This window comes from Lissotriton vulgaris, unplaced genomic scaffold (genome assembly GCF_964263255.1).
Source record: "Lissotriton vulgaris unplaced genomic scaffold, aLisVul1.2 SCAFFOLD_534, whole genome shotgun sequence".
In the NCBI taxonomy this organism is placed as follows: domain Eukaryota; kingdom Metazoa; phylum Chordata; class Amphibia; order Caudata; family Salamandridae; genus Lissotriton; species Lissotriton vulgaris.
Window position 1 is genome coordinate 88165 of NW_028252845.1, and position 18034 is coordinate 106198.

Sequence of the window (18034 nt, forward strand, 5' to 3'; positions counted from 1 at the left end):
GGGGTTCTGTCATTTAGGAAGTGGGCCGGATGGTGCATCTTGGGGGGAAGTGGTCATCAGAAGGCAGGGGACTTCATTGCCCATCGTCTACCACCCGCATCCTACTCTGAGAGCATTTTCTAATCATAAATAGGGCACCCCTGGAACCTAGAAATCAGACCTTGACTGGACTGGAAGAAGGACCGAAGAAGGACTGCCCTGCTGCCTTATGTTCCTGGCAATGAGCGGCTGCACCGACGCTGACTGTACCTGCTGGCTAGCAAAATAACTGTGCCTGCTGTACACTGCACATGGAAACGTCATTTTCAGAGCCCAGCTGAAGCAAAAGACTCAAAGGGTCTGTTGGCTGACCTCTTGTTTGTAGCACAGGGCCACAACAGCTGAAAACGTCTGCTAAAGGCGATTTCTAGCCCTGATCACCGGATCACCACTCCTCGTCACCGTGCAGCACCTGGGACCAGCATCCGACACTCAGAAGCCGCACCAGAGTCTGCTAGAGAGTCATCAGAGTGCAGCTTGGTCACCAATAAGGCAAGCTACAGCCCACCGTGACACTAGCCGACTGGTAGCCCAGTGGCGACTGGACTTCTGTCAAGTTCAAGAGGACCTCCAGGGATGTCAAACCCTGTAGCTTCACCAGGCCTGTGGACTGAGGAATAGCTGCTGGAAGATCCCCGTCCACCATGCCACATCCACAGCATCTTCAGCATCGTGCATGCCTTGCATCAGGACCACTTCCATAGGAATCCACTGCCAAAGGGATAAAGTGCCTGGAACTGTCTGGAGACTGCTTCTTCATTGGAGGTAACCATTTCTGAGGGCCTTGCCGGTCCCTCTGATTGGCTACCTGCCGGAGTTGGTCACCCAAAGTAACTCTAACTGAGCCCAATACCACTAGCCCAAACATTTTAGTGAAAAAGTAAAGTGCCCAATTCATTGAATTTACCAATGCTTGTTAACGGCTGAGAGAAATGCTGTGATTTGCAATACCATGTAAATTCTATACCTCCGGAACCCTCTGGTGGATATTTTTCATTTTGGTGTTAAAAAATCTATAAAAATTTGCTTTATTTTGATAAATTGGTGTACGATTTCTTGAGTGTCTCAGTTGCTTCTTCAATTGTTTTGTTGCTGTTTAAATGCTTTACCTTTGTTCTTTTGTGTTCACCTTGCTGCTCGGAGCCACAGCTATCCAGGGTTGAGAAAAGGGTTTAACAAATCAAACCTACTGGTCCTAAAGGGATTGGTAAGTGTATTACAGTGTAAGGTCGCACAACCGCACCATATAATGCACTCCATTTCCTCACATGGTTCTAGAAGTGGGTAAAGCTGTTATGAGCACGAAGCTGACCAGGAGACAAGGGGAAGGAACTGGGATGCTGCAGGAGTGAGACTCTACAGAGATTAGAACAAAGACAACACCTCACAATGCTAGACAATACTGGAACAAGCAGTGGAAGTGGGGGAAATGGAAGGTACACAAGAGGGAAGGAAAACAACAAATGTGAGGAAGACAAAAATAGGTGAGTGAAAAGCTGATGCAGCACACATTTCCAGACAAAGCCTGATAGTCTAAATGGGTCTAAGTAGTGCTGTATCTAGCTTCACCTGAAAGTGACTAAGCAGGAACCGAGTAAATATTGTTATACTTATGTCTGCGGTCTAGAGTGTCCCCCTGCTTAATTTCTAGCACCTCCAGCCTCTTGCACCTGCCATTTCTGATGAATTCTGACACCTTCCTTAGTGATTCCCCCTATTATTGTATACCTTTGGTAAAAGCTTCTGAAACAGTCTATTTACCTCCTTCGTTTTTTATCAGGTTTCCCTGGGGGCAGTATATTTTGAGATGTCTGAGCTATTTTCCCTAGTATTCAATTATAAGGCATAAACCTCTTTTGTTGCTATTGACATAGGGCTTGATTTAATTGTTGACGGGCGGCTCGTTGATCTGCCGCGCAGACAGGGAATCACTCCATCCCCCTGGTGGAGGGACCAGCAGCCAGATTTATAAATGACTGCCAAGGTGGTGGTAATTTCCAAAGCATTGCCAGGCACCGCTGTCACAGTGGTTCGTGTGAATGCATATTGCTATTTGGAGCAGGGCTCCATCAGCACGACGGAACCCTGCACCAAACAGGTTTCTTTTTTGTTCCCCCCCCCAAAAAAAACAAGATTTTCTTTTTGAAAATAAAAAATAAAATCTCCTATGGGGAGGGGCCATTATTTATTTTTTACTGTCCGTTACCACCAGGGTTTGCCTGGTGGTAACAAACAGTTAAAAATCAGCTTAATGTTCGCCTATCCTGTTTGGGCGATCATCCACCCACCCTTACTCCGTCAGGCCATCAGAAAAGTTTAGGTATGGTCTGCCTGCATCAAAATCATGGGGCGGACCACTATGTTGGTGGTGAGGAAACTTTGTCGCTGTTGCGATGAAGTTCACTTCCGGCCAACATATAACATATAAATTAGGCCCTTATTACTTTTGTTGCAGACTCAGTAATGTTTTTTTGCTTTGCCAAATCAGTGTCAGCAGCCTCTTTAATCTATACATGTTCCTCCCCTCTGCAGCTTGGACCTTAGGCCTTTAAGAATTTTGGCTCTAATTTCTTTCCTTGCTGGTCCTGGCATTTAGTGCTATCAGTATGCCCATAATGATTGCCTTTTGTGCATCTTATTTCGTACCTTGTGCAGTCGGATCTGATATGTGAATGTGTGGAAAGTACTGTATTTGTGTGTGTTAAGTTCTTAAACATTTTTGGTGTCTCTACTCAAATATCATTTAACCTCCACCTAGCCCTTCTATTCCCTGAACCTCAGACCAACCATTCTACCAATATACGAGAGTGATCCAAAACAAACAAGTCCCCTATCCTGCCTATCACTCCCCAGCATATCTTTGTCCTTGATGATATTGTCTATTTTTGTACAGGCTCTGTGTGCGGCTGAAAACTATTAATATTCTCCCTCACTCCATGAATGTGCATCCATACTCTCTGAAGCCCAGGATTCCCATTAAACTCTTACATCATTTTGCTGGCCGCCTTGTAAATTTGGCCATCTGGGTTGGAGCAATCCAAATCCCCATTACATGTTAAATTAAGATCGACACTATTACTACTCCTTTTAGTAAAAGCCTTAGCATTTGTATGACCTGCATGATGAAAACATCTTGACCCACTTTGGGTGCGTAAATATTGACAAGTGTTATAGTTGTTCCCTGCTGATCTAGTGGGATTGATGCATATTTTCCTGCCTTGTTCTTTTTTTGGGTGAGTGAGCTGCACAGGCACCTGAGTACAATTGCTACCCAAGCCATTTATTAACAGCTGATGTGTGGACTTGGGTCAGGCAAAATCTTGATTTCAGTCTCTTCTGGTCTTTCTCTATCACGAACATATCCTGCAGGAAGACCCAACCTGGTTTTATGTCCCTCAGGTGATTCCACAATTTCTAACTTTTGTTTGGGGAGTTGACGCCACTCGCGTTCATGGATAAAAACTTAAGCTTTTTCTATGCTGTGTGTGTGTGTGTGAAGTCATTTAGTTTAGATCTCTAATGTCCATTCAATGTCATTTCGTTTTGCAAAGATGTCAACCCAAAATATAACACCTTAGGGTATAGTGTGATTCAAATGGGTCCCCATGAAAAACGAAATTCCGGTTCTTGGTACCCACAGAAGTAGACAATTCCATGGACATAAAGTGTTAGTTTTCTCCTATGAAGTTATTATCTTAACATACTGGGCTCCTATGTGCAGTAGTCATTTACCTATTCGTCTTCCTTTTAAGATCTTGCCTATCTTACTTTCTGATCCATTGCCCAGAAGACCAAAACCTCTGTGTTGCCTTGATTGGGCCACTGTCATTTTAATTGTTCTGTATTTTGTAGTAATTGAACAATCAGTCAGGAGATATGATCTCCAGTGCATTGTGGCATTGTTAACCTTCTTCTGAGAGTGTTTCCTTTGCTTTGAGTTGTAATCATCTTCTTTCCTATGGTCACTCATGTTTTTATTGTGCTCAGTTTCTGAGGTGTTATGCTTTGTTCCGGTATGTTGAGAGTCATTTTGCTTCTTAAACAATTTCACAATTGTTTCTTTATCCTTCTGTGTGAGATCCATTTCCACAGGAAACATCCTTCTATATCAGCAACACTCCCACACTTCCTTAGGGTACTCTACATTTGACTGTTTCTTTGGCTTTCAGCCATACATTTGCTCACCTGTATTTTCCCCTTCATCAGTTCCTCCTGTTAAAGCATAACCAAAAGATCTCGATAGAATTCAGGAATCTGCTTGTACACATACGCTCTGATAAGGCCACATATAAACCATTTGCAGTCCGAAGACGAAGTTCTAGTCCAGGGCTCAAGGTGGCAGATAAAAGTGTGGCTGTCGACAGACTATCAGTCAACTCCATTGTCACAACCAAGGTTTTCCCCCAAGTTTGTGGGCCAATTTCACAGCACTAGACCTAAAACTACTACGTGCCTGGAGAATACATTCTTTGTTCCATGTCTTCAGGATCAAAAAGGATGTCTCTTTTACTCCAGTTACAATTCCACCTACTCTACAAATCTTGGATCCCCAGCTTCAATATTTGGTATCCTGAGAAGGATAATATGGATCTGATCATTCATTAGAGCATGCATTGTATGTCCAAGCCTCAAGACTAGTAAGAAGATTCCATAAGAAGTTCCCGGGTAAGCCCAAACCTAAGAGAAGGACGGCTTTGAAGGGGAGGGTACTGTGAGATCTCAGAGGGAAACACTTCAGAAATGCCCCAGAAAGCTTCACATGCGAAGTAGATGGAAAATTGGTCAATAGAAACTACAGCCATGCAGGATAGAGGCTTCCAGGTTGTTACAGAGGCAGTTCCAGAATAGATAGAGTCTTAAAATGACTATTTGAACTGAGAGCGGGTGTCTGGCATCAGCACCTGTTATGACTCTTTTGTTTTCTCATACGTTCGCACCAGTTTTTGAATAACATTTGTTGTTTTTCCTTCTTGGTTTCTTTGGTTCCTTTATGTTTCTTTTGCTCATTGACCATCCTCTGGTGTTTCCTCCCATGTTATCTAAAGATTTTTTTGCACCTTTGTTTATGTGCCTGTGGTCTTGTTTGGGAAATGCTCATCCTGTCTGGCCCTGTGGAGTTCGTTTATCTTCGGTTCTTCACCAAGTTTGCCAGTTTGCCTGGGCAAGTCACAGTGAGACTCAGCAGGTCATCAAGTAAGATTGTATATCTCGCATCTGTGATGTTATATCTATTTCTTTGTAATCCTATATGGCTTTTCACTCTGGGCCATATGTACGAAGCAATATACAGGTTGTAAACGGCCCATTAGGCCCTTTGCAACTGGTAAAATGCCTCTTGCCATGTACCAACCCTATTTTGTGACCCCGTAACCAACACACAAAATCGGGTTTGAGATTCGGTGTTAAGAAGGGGCATGTTTAGGGCGTACCTTCCTAATACCGAATTACACTGGTATGTATGAATGTTTTGCGCCCGGGAATGTGGTCAGAAAACATTCACAGTTACCACCAACTTCCTAGTCGGTGGTAACCCATTCATAAATGGGAACGGGTCCCCAAGCGACCCCTTCCCCTTTGTGAATGTGGGCGCCAACATTCTTTAAGAGCTGACAGTGGTCCAACGGACCACTGCCTACTCTTCAAAAATAAAAAGGGCAGCTTTTAATTTTTATTTTTGAAATGTATCCTTTATGGAAAACGGGCTGCATTACAAAAAGATATTGCTTAAAAAAAAGCAATCACAGACATGGTGGTCTACTGACCCCACCAGTCCACTATCCCTGTGATTGTAGCCATTCCCACTGGGTCGCAAATTGGGACCTGCCTCATGATTATTGATGAGGCAGGTGCATTTATGACCCACTGCGAATCGCTAGCATTGTCAAACACACAGTTGTACATCACAGTTTGCGATTTCCTAATAGCGAATCGCAAACATTCGCTATTAGGAAATTGAAAACATGCAATTTCGTACATCTGGCCCTCTGTGTTTTAATGGATGATTGGATCTTGTTTATGTGTGTCAGTACTGCCTTTAGTCCTAAGAGTTAAGTCCAGGTCTTTTACCGTCCAACGTGCTGTTGAGAGGATTCTCTATCTTTTGCTCATCCCCACACATAATTCCGTGGTCTTCATTGTCCTTACTGGAGCAGCTATACAGAAGTTGGGTCAACCTATGAGTGGGAAAGGTGGGATTGGCCTCACTGTCAGTATCCGAGTCTACAAAGGTCGTGACAAGTAGCACAAGAAGGCAATGGGCCGCCTGATCCCTGATGTGAAGAGTGTCTGATGTTCCAGTGCTATATTAGGTTTGTAATCTGGATCAGAAGGACTTCAGCAATGTATTTTCTAATATATGGGAGAGTGCTTGCAGTGACCCTATGACTTAAAGGTTGGAAACTGGGTAGTGGTGGTGAAGTATTGAGGAAGTTGGTTTATTTCTTCAGTAGGGGTGTCATCTGACATCATTTTAGAGAGGAAACTTCTCAAAGTGACTAAATGACCATCCTGTGGAACAGGGAGGTATTGTATGAATGGTTTGTACTCAAGCTTTTAAGAGGGTGTGCAGTTAGGGTCTTCACCATAGAATGATTGTGTGGTGGAGATTGCGATTTGTAGATGGGACTCAGTTAAGTTTTTTAAATGAAGAAAAATATGGGTGTTTGTTTATCTAGTGATCGGACATGATAAGTGTGGTTTCTGTTTGAGTTCTTTGTGATTGTTTAGTGTCTTTTTTATTGATGATAGCAATGGTTGTAGAAATAATTGTCAATTTTGGAAATGTTGGTTCTCTTCGGGGGTTGGCAGAAATTGTATTGGATCTTTTGCAGATTTGTTAATATGACTTTTGAAAGACAGATTCGGCGAACAGGACAAGATGTCTTCGGATTTTTCTGTGGTGTTGTAAAGCGTGCAGTCTTGGGTTGGCATGTTTTCTTCAGTTTTTGTTTTATTCTTTTGCTGATGTTGATATCTCTGGTATATCACAGGATGCATTGACTCTCTTTAATGGATGCATGTCATAGAGGAGACATTCAGAGTGGTCTTCTAAAGGTGCTCCATTAGGTCTTCTGCAGGTTGAGGAATACTACAAGTTGGTATTAACCCCTTCCCTGCTGCTGTCGGCCGTTGGCCGTCGCGAGCACTACCTCGCTGGTGCTGCGAACGTCCAACGGCCGACACGGCCCCGCCCATTCCGCGGAACCGCCGCACTGCCGCGAAATCGCGGCCGTGGCTAAGGGGTTACAAATGTCTAGTGGATAGAAATAATGGATGATGCGTACAAGTGTTTTCAGTCTTCAACAAGTTCAGTTTGGGGGTGTAGTATGGCCTAAGGCCTGCTTTGCACTCATGTTATGTTAGCATGGCTTATTAGAAGTTTAAACTACATTTCACCTTTTGGCGCTTTTGCACACAACACTGCAAATAGCTGTTTTTGTAAGTTAGCCTTTGTGAAGGTATACACATGAGAAAAAGTTTGTTTTCGACATCTCTAGACTTACATCGTGTCCCTAGTCTGCACAGTGAGTGCTGAAGCCGTCAAGGTTATCAAAACATGGGGCATGGCCAAGCAGCATGGCCGACAGGACGAGAGCTCCTTCGGCTCCCTGCCGGCCGCCGCTTAAATCCTGATTTGTGATCCTTCCAGCCCACCTCAGAGTGCTGAATTGAGCTCCCGCGATCCCCGACGGTGCTGTACTCCTCCGGTCCCGCCTTCGAAGCTGTGGGCGACCGGATTACCAGCGAGCTCGACCCGACCGGACTGACGCTGGGCCTGCTTGAAATCGAGGCCGGGGACTGCGGCCTGCCCCAACCATCGGCTGTTCCGGACACGGGGGGACCCATTGCCATCGGCCCCCCCCGCAGTTACCAAGGCGCCGGAGTGGCGTTGTGACTATCGAGGAACGGGGCGCTCTGGTGGGGCGAACTTACTGTCCGGCCGCGGGCCCGCAGTGGAGGCGGCGGCCGCGGCAAATTGAGGCCGGGGATTGGGCCTAGTCACGGCGGTGACGCAGGCTGGCCGGAGGACCCCATTGCCATCGGGGAACTTTACGGCGGCGGAGGCAATAGAAAGAGCCTGGATTGCCGCACCGGCCGGTTCGAGAGGCACGGTGAAGAACTGCCGGTGCCGGTGGCTGTGACAGGCTGTGTCCTATCAGGGAGCCTGGAGCGGAAGAGTCCGCCGCCTCCGGAGCTGTCTGCCGTGGCCGGAGTGTCGTCCTGTATGGTGCCTCCTGCTGTCTGGGACCCGGCCCTTGTATTCGAATTGTGCCCCGGCCCTGAGGTGAGGGGGCGGCCTGTCCACTTCGGGACAGGGCCGCGCGAGCTTGGAGCTGGGGACTGGGCCTGCCCATTGAGCCTGACGGAAGAAAGGTTTTCAGGGCACTTGCCGCCATCAGGAGTTCCCCCCCTTACATGGGAGAAGTACAGGTGGACAGTGGATCGTAGGAGGCCTGATTCCCGACTGCCCGGAGGAGGGGCTACCTGTGACCGGACTGGGAGCGGCATACTGGGCCCCTGAAACAAGTCTCTCCTGGTGCTGGGGGACCCACGTCTATGGGAGTTATCCGCTAAAACTGGGGCATAAGTTTTGAGGTACAGCGTCGAGACGCCCGGTGTCCCGGAGGACGCACCCTTGGGGAGAATGCCCTACAGCTGATGGAGGTGGGTGTCTACTGTTTTGCCCATGCATAGCACCACTGGAAACTGGAACCGGCGCTTGGGCCTAACCTCTCCCTATGGTACATCGGATCCTGAGACGCACCCCCACAGTCCCCTCCTGACCCGGTCTGCATGAGTGAGGGACAGCTCGGAAAGGTGGGCGTGGCCCCGCGGGCCGGCTTCTACAGGACGATTTCTCTGGGGATAAGCAAGCCAGAGCTACACATGTGACGTCCCTGGTCAGTGGGGGGCCCAGAAGTGGATATAGTGGGCCTGGTGCCCGGACCGTATGAGACATCTGACTGTACTGCTGTGCCGACGGGCTAGCGGATAGGGGACGTTTGGGAGGCCCTCCGCCGCAATTCATGATGCGCAAGGATAGAACACCTCGGTCGGTGCACCCCAACACCATTACACAGTATACTACGCAGAGGCTCCCTTCTCAGAGACTCACTCGCCAGTCAGGAAAGGAGGAGGGGGGTCCGGCGCCCGAGGAGCCATCGCCCAACTTTTGGCCACGACGAAGGCCCGGAGCGGAGGACGGAAGACGCAGAAGGGAGAGCTCGCCGCAGTAACATCCGTGTGCTGGGTATCCCGGAACGAGCGGAGGCGGGCCACAGGGACCGCTTCCTTGAGCACTGGATTCCTACGATATTGTTCCCTGAGGGTCTGTCGGATGTATTTGTGATAGAGAGAGCACACAGAGCATTGGTCCCACCCCCGAGGTCCGGCGTCCCTCCTCGGACCCTCATCGCCAAAATCCTGAACTACCGTGACAGGGACTGCATCCTACGAGCGGCGAGGGAATCCAAGGACCTTTCTGGCAGTCAAACAAAAGCTCAGGGAGATGCACCTGCAGTATATGCTACTCTATCCAGCGAAGCTCAAGGTTATCTCCCAAGGGAAGGCCCACTTCTTCGAAGCTCCTGCGGATGTGTGGGAGTGGCTCGAGATTCGGGGAGATGATCTCCCTCCTGGAGAACGGGCTGCGGCTCGGAGCACATGGGGGACCAGACCACGGCTGCGGCGCAGCCAGAGACGGCGTCGAGGATCCCGTGAGGATGAGAGTGTAGCGAGCAACCGCGTTACGGTGGGAGAAGATGGCTCCCTACACATGGATTTACCGGCAGCGTCTCAACCTACTTCTCCTGGGGCGATACTGGTACCGACACATTGCTGCCCTCTGCGGAGGAGGTTTCCCCGACCAGTGCAACGTCCCGGAGACGGCTGGAGCGCAGGGGTGGGAGCCAGATAGACTATCGCGAGGAGGGGCCATGGCATTCGATAATTTGCTCAACTCTGGACAAATTGCTAGACACTGTCTAGAAAGTAAGAGGGTTGTGATGGGTGGGGGGGCTCTGCCTAATGCTGGGGTTCGGGGGTAGGGGACGGGGGGATGTGCTAATGAGCATCTCCTTTATTGTTAATACTGAGGTGGAGGTTGTTTTTGGGTCCTGGAGGGCGGCCTGGGGGGGGGGGGGTCGGGTTGGGGGGGGTAGTTGTCTTCCAAGGTTTCTTTTGCATTTCTGAGTTAGTTTTGTGAGGAAGGTTATGGGGAAGCTGTGTACGTCCTGGCTAGTATATTGCTCGTGGGAGGGGGTGGGGTTGCAGGGGGAATGTTATTGGGGAAAGTTGTAGGCATCGCATGTATGACACGTTGGGCACAGGATTGGAGGGATGCTGAGACTGCTGTGTGGGGAGGTGGCGGCACTCATGGTGGACAATGGGATACAAGTTAGTCAGCTGGAATGTGAGGGGGCTTGGTACCTGCACGAAAAGAAACAGAGTACTGTCTTGGCTTCGTAGACACAGGGTTTCGATTGCATGCCTGCAAGAGACTAATCTCACTGAGGAGGGGGCGCAGAAACTAGCTAAGAAATGGCGGGGCCAGGTGTTCCATTCCTCTTATTCCTCATATGCCAGAGGGGTCCTGATCTGGGTGGCGCCTGGTGTCCCTTGCAGAGGAACAGCATACCTTCCAGAAATTCCCCAATTTGATTTTGGTATGATGTCTGTAAGGCGTCCGTAATTAGGGTACCCTAAATTACAGATGCCTTACAGACATCATACTAAAATAACGGATGGTCCGTGAAATTTACGGACGGTTGGTCACCCTACCCGCAGGGAGTGGCATCTGAACAGTGCAACACTACAGTTCCAAGACACGTGCAGTGAAACACTGGTCACGCGGCACTTGCTTCCCGCAGCCATCATTCCCATTAAGAGTAAGCATTTGAACACAATATGCATCATCTAGTCAGGAAATATACATATGCCAAGATAAAAACACAGACAACAACACTTTAACCAACAGTGCAAACAGTAGGTTCCAGATGGGCTGTCATACAAGGTGCGGGCAGGGGTCGGCGACCAAAGGGAGGGCCCTCCTTCCAAACTGTGACTATATTTCTCTGAGTTGGTGCTTCATTTTAAGATAGTACAGCTCGGAAATAGTTTGTAAGTTTTGTTTCTTTCTGTTTCTGAGCTCTGCTATTTGAAGTTAAAGTACTAACTCAGAGAAATATTGGGGGGCCTTATTTACTCACTATATGGCGTATAAAACAGGCACTTGGCTCCAGCAAAGTCCATCACAATATGGCCCTAGAAGGTCTTCAGCATAGAGTTATTTCTTTCTTCTTCAGTTGGAATATGCTGCGGATGGTCCAGATGCAAGTGACCTGGACTATTGCTTGTGCTTGTGCTGGTGTTAGAGTTTATAAACTAGAGTTACTCTTGAGAACAAAAATTCAATTTTCTTGCAATTTCTTCTGAAGAACTACAGGACGGCTCGTGTGGCCTTGGTGACCACCTTGTACAAACCAAAGCACTAAAAGTCTATTTTGTCATAACTACGTGTATCAGTCTACAAGCAACCATGAGCACAATCTATATGCATCTCCTAACCACAATGTCCTCTCAGGTTATTTGATCATAGATGCACGGCAGAAACAGAGGGATTACCTAAAATCCACAAGAATCAGTCATTAGCTGATTTTACAAGCACTGCCTGAAATACAGTTTTTTTGTGGCAACTTGCCCAGTGGATGCATTCTGTAAAATTCAACAATGAACCTTTAGTTGCAGAACTCACTGTTGTGTATCGATCTTGGCCATAGGAGAGGACAGCATTCACACTTACCCTGACATTTTCGAAGCGGGACACAGATTTGTGGTTCTTGAGATGTTTGTAGAACAGAGGGACCAGCAGCTGTGATATCTCTGGGCGCATCCGGTGCTACCAAGAAAAAGAGTGATGTTTTATTATAATTTGGGAGTTTGCTCCCTATTCTAAAGAAAGAATAGGATCTTTTACTATTACTTCCTTCATCGCGTTCCCATACGTCCTTTGCAAACAGAGTGAACAAATATCTGATCAAGAAAATCATCATAACAAATCAGGTAAGTAGCACAAATATACACTGGGGTCTCCAGGGGAGAGCAAACCATATACCAAATACATGGAATGCTAATTGCAAAGGAGAATGGGACTTCAACCAAAGGACTTAGAAGTTCAAGTTCGGGCATTTATATCGCGCACTACAAACCCAGAGGGTCTCAAGGCGCTTGGGAAGGGGTTCATTATTTGTCGAATAGCCAGGTTTTAAGTTCTTTTCTGAAGGAGGGGTGGTTTTGAGTAAGGCGGAGGCGTGTGGGGAGTGAGTTCCAGGTCTTGGCTGCCAGGAAGGAGAAGGATCTTTCTCCCATGGTGGATTTTCGGATGCGCGGGACTGCGGCAAGGGCTTGATTGGACGATCTTAGTTGGCGGGTGGGTTTGTAGAAGGACAGTCGAGTGTTGAGGCATTCGGGTTCCAGATTGTAGAGGGCCTTGTGTGCGTGGGTGAGAAGACGGAATGTAATTCTTTTGTTGATGGGAAGTCAGTGGAGGTCTTTTAGGTGTCCGGTGATGTGATCTTGGCGAGGGATGTCCAATATGAGTCGCGCTGATGCGTTTTGGATGCGTTGGAGTTTTTTCTGTAATTTTGCTGTGATTCCGGCGTATAGTGTGTTACCATAATCCAGTCGACTTGTGACCAGTGCGTGGGTGACAGTCTTTCTTGTCTCGAGGGGGATCCAGCGGAAGATCTTTTTGAGAATGCGAAGTAGGTTGAAGCAGGAGGATGAGACTGCGTTGACTTGTCTGGACATCGAGAAAGAGGAGTCTAGGATGAAGCCAAGGTTACGTGCATGGTCTGTGGGTATGGGTGCTGTGCCCAGAGCAGAAGACCACCAAGAGTCGTCCCAGGCAGAGGGAGAAGATCCTAGGATGAGCACCTCCGTTTTGTCTGAGTTGAGTTTTAAGCGGCTATGTTTCATCCATTCGGCTACTTCTTTCATGCCTTTGTGCAGATTGGTTTTGGCGATGTTGGGGTCTTTGGTGAGGGAAAGGATTAATTGGGTGTCGTCGGCGTAGGAGATGAGGTTGAGGTTGTGTTGGCACGCGATGGATGCGAGTGGGCTCATGTAAATGTTGAAGAGGGTGGGACTGAGTGATGATCCTTGTGGAACTCCACAGATGACGTCGGTGGCCTCTGATTTGAATGGGGGAAGTCGGACTCTCTGAGTTCTCCCAGCTTGGAACGAGATGATCCAGTCCTAGGCTTTTCCTTGTATGCCGATGTTGCTGAGGCGTTGTATGAGGGTGCTGTGGCAGACTGTGTCGAAAGCGGCTGAGAGGTCGAGTAGAATGAGGGCCACTGTTTCTCCGTTGTCCAGAAGTGTTCGGATGTCATCTGTTGCTGCAATGAGGGCGGTTTCGGTGCTGTGTTTGGCTCGAAATCCGGACTGAGAGGGGTCGAGGGAGTTGTTGGATTCAAGGAAGGCGGCGAGTTGGCTATTGACGGCTTTCTCAATGACTTTGGCTGGGAATGGGAGGAGGGATATGGGTCGGTAGTTTTTGAGTCCAGAGGGGTCTGCTGTGGGTTTCTTCAAAAGGGCGCTGAGTTCGGCATGTTTCCAGCTTTCTGGGAAGGTGGCAGAGTTGAACGAGCAGTTGATGACATCACGGAGATGGGGTGCGATGATGGAGTCGGTTTTGTTGAAGATGTGGTGGGGGCAGGGGTCGGTTGGCGAGCCAGAGTGGATTGAGTTCATTAGGCGGATGGTATCTTCAGTGGTGACTGGGTTCCAGGCGCTAAGGATGATAGTTGGCGGAGTAGGATCTGAGGGGGGTGGGGAGGGTTGATCGTTGGGAGTATTCTCGAAGCTGTTGTGGATGTCGGCGATTTTGTTGTAGAAGAAGGAGGATAACGCATCGCAGAGGTCTTGGGAGGGAGTGATGTTGTTAGATGCTGCGGTGGGGTTGGTGAATTCTTATACGATGTTGAAGAGTTCCTTGCTGTTGTGGTTGTTGTTGTCGAGGCGATCCTTGAATGCTGATTTCTTGGTGGCTCGAATCAGTTGGTGGTGTTTGCGGGTGGCTGCCTTGAGGGTGGCCATGTTGTCAGTGTTTGGGTTTTTTCTCCATGTTTTCTCCAGGGTGCGGCATAGCTTCTTGGATTGTTTTAGGTCATCATTGAACCAGGGAGCCTTTTTGCTGGTTGATTTGATCTGGTGCTTTTTCAGGGGTGCTAATTCGTCAGCACTGTGGGTGATCCATTGCTTGAGATTGGTGGCCGCTTGGTTTGGGTCCAGTGAGAGGGTGGGAGGGTTTTGGTTGAGTGAAGTGAGGAGTTGGTCTGAGGTGATTTTGTTCCAGTTTCTCCGAGAAATAGGTTGTGGGCGGTTGTGGGTCAGGGTGGTTTTGTAGCTGAAGTGAACACAGCTGTGGTCTGTCCAGTGGAGAGCTGTGGTGCGGTCGAAGGAGATGTGCTTGCTGGAGGTGAAGATAGGGTCGAGCGTGTGTCCGTCTATATGGGTGGGGGTATCAACAAGTTGTTGAGTCCGAGGTTGGCCAGGTTGTCCAGAAGTGTGGAGGTGTTGCTGTCGTGTTTGTTTTCAAGGTGGTAGTTGAGGTCTCCCAGTAGGATGTAGTTCTCGGAGGCGAGGCCATGTGGACTGATGAAGTCAGTGATGTCTTCGCTGAATTGTGTACGGGTTCCTGGAGGGGTTCAAGGAGGCTGTGTGCAGAATGGAAACACAGCCGGGTGTTCAATAGAAGTCAATAGAGAAGTTGTGGTTGCAGTTTTAAAGGAAAAGGACCCTTCCCAGCGGGCCCCAAAGAAACTCTTTGGAGGACGGAAGGTTGGAGAGCTACTCCACTCATGGATGCCCCAGGAACCAGGCCACCTGCAACAGGGAAAACAGGTGCATAAGGGGTGAAGTGATGTTGGAACCACCAGTAGACGACAATGGGAGACTCTGGAAGAAATGCCTCTGGAGAAGTCTGTGAGGAAGTCCTGTGGAATCCAAGGGTGATTCCTGAAGAGGTGAACTTGCATGTAGAGGGGACAATCTAAATCACTCGGAGTGGACCAGGAGGCAATGAAGCACAATGTCCACCTTTGTCAGGAGGTTTAGAAGAGTTCATGAGGACATTGTTGCTGCAGCTGTGGGAAACCAGGGTTGCTGTGGAAGACCAGAAGCTGTACACGAGCTGTCCCACGTCGGATGTCAGTGTCAAGGTGGTCGGTGTCATGGAGGGAGCACCAACAAGCCTGGGTAGCCCCAAGTGGTGTGGGAAAAGAAAAGATGGAATGGTTGGAATCCAAGGGACTCACCACATGTAGGAGAGTCAAAGCAGGTCCTAAGTAAGCAGAGGAGCCCACCAACGTAGAATACCCTAGAGAGGACCCACAGGCTGAAGGCACAGGAGTGGCAAGAGGAGTGGCAAGAGGACCTCAGGTAGCTTACCAAAGATGGAGGTCCATGATGTAGGGAATGCAGGAAGGACACTGTTCTTCAAGGGATGAGATTTTGGAGGCTGGAGCTTTTTGTAGCCCGAAGATCTCTGGAGTGCAAAGCCAACAAGCCTTTGCAAGGACAGGTCAACATGCTGCATAGGAGTTTGGCCCCTGCGGCTCCGACCCGCGATACAGTACGCCAAATTGCAGGGAAGACATGCCAGGCCTCTTGGAAGCCACAGACCCACCACCTATGTTGCTGAGCCTAAAGAGGTCCGTAGGACGACAGGAGCAGCAGACCGGTCAACTTGGAAGCGGTGCCTGCAGATGCAGGGGAGTGACTCTTTCACTCCAAGGGAGGTTACTTCAGATGTCCTTGATGCCCACAGGTACCTAAAGATCCTGAGTGAAGCACAGACAAAGAAGAAGCAGAATACTTGCAGAACAGCAGGAGCCGCAGGAGTCTTTCTTGATGCAGTCTTGGTTCCAGAGGAAGTCCAGCGAAGTCAAAGTGTCCAGACGGTCGAAGAGTGTCTTAGTTTCAGAGATGAGTCTTGTACGACAATGAATCTGAAGACCCACCCACAGGAAACCCTTAAACACCCAAGGAAAGTGTTGGAACAACTCAGTGATGAGGAGGGGCTGGACAGAGGGGAGGATACTCCCCTGTCCAGTTTTGCACCAGAGCGGGAACCAAAGGTACCTGAACTGGCTCAAACCGGTATATGCAAGGAGGGCACCAAATGTGGCCTTCAATGCAGTCTGGTGGCACTGGAAAGTGCCCACACCCCAGCCCAAAACACTAAGTGCTGTCTGGAAAGGGGGTCACATCCTTGCTGTGACAGGCAACCTGTTGTTCTATAATCCCCTGCTCGAGGGCAGCTCAGCAGCAGGAGGGCAGAACAGTGTCTGTGGATGGCAGCAGCGCTAGCTTGCTGTCAGACACTGAAAGGCTGTCACCAGGAGTACAGGGGGCTCCTCTAAGAAGCCCCCCTGTACATCGGATCATGCCTCCAACACTGGAATTGGTGTTGGGGTATGATTCCAACATGTTAGATACTAAACACGCTCAGGTTCGATGCAGCCATTATACATCTCGTAATGAGTGATGTCCACTATATGTCTTAAAACGGCTGACCGCACTTACAAAATCCTGAGAATCAACTCTGTGGTTTTAAAAAATATGTATATCTTTTTATTAACAACCAACAATGCAAAACATCAGGTGACATTAACCATTTTCATAATTACCATGATTACAATTCCATATCATTCAAGATAGTAAGCACAATATATAGATAGTGGATCAAGGGGATTCATGCACCTCCACTCCTTACACACGCAAAGGGGGCGTACAGGTGTCTCCACGGTATTGATTCCAGTCCCCCCAGACATTACCCCACTTCTCAGGACAACCCCGTGTCACGTACACCGACCTCTCCCGAAACATTCACCAGTCCAAATCTTCCACCCATTTCCGGATCCGGGGCGGTTGGCTGGCTCCAGACAGTTAAGCAATATTACGCTTTGTTAACATACACGCCAACGTAACCCATTGTCCCCTGTGCGTTTTAAAATCTGTGGGCTCCCAAACGTTTAAAAGACATCTGCGGGCTTCCGGTCGCAACTCCACCCCCAGGACTTCCCGCAGCGCATCATGGATTCTCATCCAGTACTCCTGCACCACCGTGAAATGCCACATTATATGCATGAAAGTTCCGATCTCCCCACACCCTCTCTGATATTCATCGCTCTCCGCTCGACCCATATGAACCAAGTGAGGCCCAGTGACATACGTCCTGTGAAGAATCTTTAATTGCACTAATCTAAGCCTCATCTGTACCGCCACCACCCACGGCAAGGTAACCACCTCGCGCCAGACTTCATCATCCATCTCAACCCCATCTGCAGTCCAGTGGGCCCTGACGAGTACTAGAGGGTCCTGCATGCAATTTATAAGCTTTTTGATATATTAATGAGATAGTCTTCTCCGAAAGATGGCCGTCCAGCACTCGGACTTCAAGTGGGGAGGCCTCAGGAGGCGTTGTGTCTCTAGGAATATGCGTGAGTAGTGCATGCCTAACCTGTAGGTAGCAATATTGCTCATTGTCATGAAGATGATACTGTTCCTTAAGAGAACTAAAAGCGTGTACTGTGCCTTTCCCCCAAATATCTTTGATCTGTGTGATCCCAATGATATCCTATTTGTCAAATCCCCTGGACTTCCACAAACTCCCCAGGTTCTTTGAGTTCCACAATCGGGTGGTTAGAGTAAGCTTCCCCTCCCACTTGAGATGCCTATTTGTCGCATGCCACACTTGCACAGCGTGCACCGTTGGTCCCACAAGGGGGAACCGGCGGGGTCTGACGTAGAGTGCCCTAGTGAAATCACCAACCGGCACCTGCCAACGGTTCATGGCATAACCGGGATCCCCGGGGGGCCCATATATAGTATGGTTCACCGCTGCTAATTGGGAAGCCCGGTAGTATGTCCGCAGGTCCTGCAATCCTATCCCCCCGTCATACCAGGGGTGAGTGAGTTTAGAAAATGCCAT

At 48.7% G+C, this 18034-nt stretch overlaps 1 protein-coding gene across 1 annotated transcript in view; it reads right to left on the minus strand.

The window, feature by feature from the left end:
• Positions 1 to 633: 633 nt before the first annotated feature.
• LOC147661249 (NFX1-type zinc finger-containing protein 1-like) overlaps positions 634 to 18034 on the minus strand; it is an 805409-nt gene continuing 788008 nt past the window's right edge. Inside the window, exons 22-23 of the mRNA XM_086951201.1 lie at positions 11840 to 11935; positions 634 to 750 (exon numbers count right to left, since the gene is read on the minus strand). Of these exons, the coding sequence (XP_086807327.1) occupies positions 634 to 750; positions 11840 to 11935 (213 nt within the window). The remainder of the gene's footprint in view (positions 751 to 11839; positions 11936 to 18034) is intronic.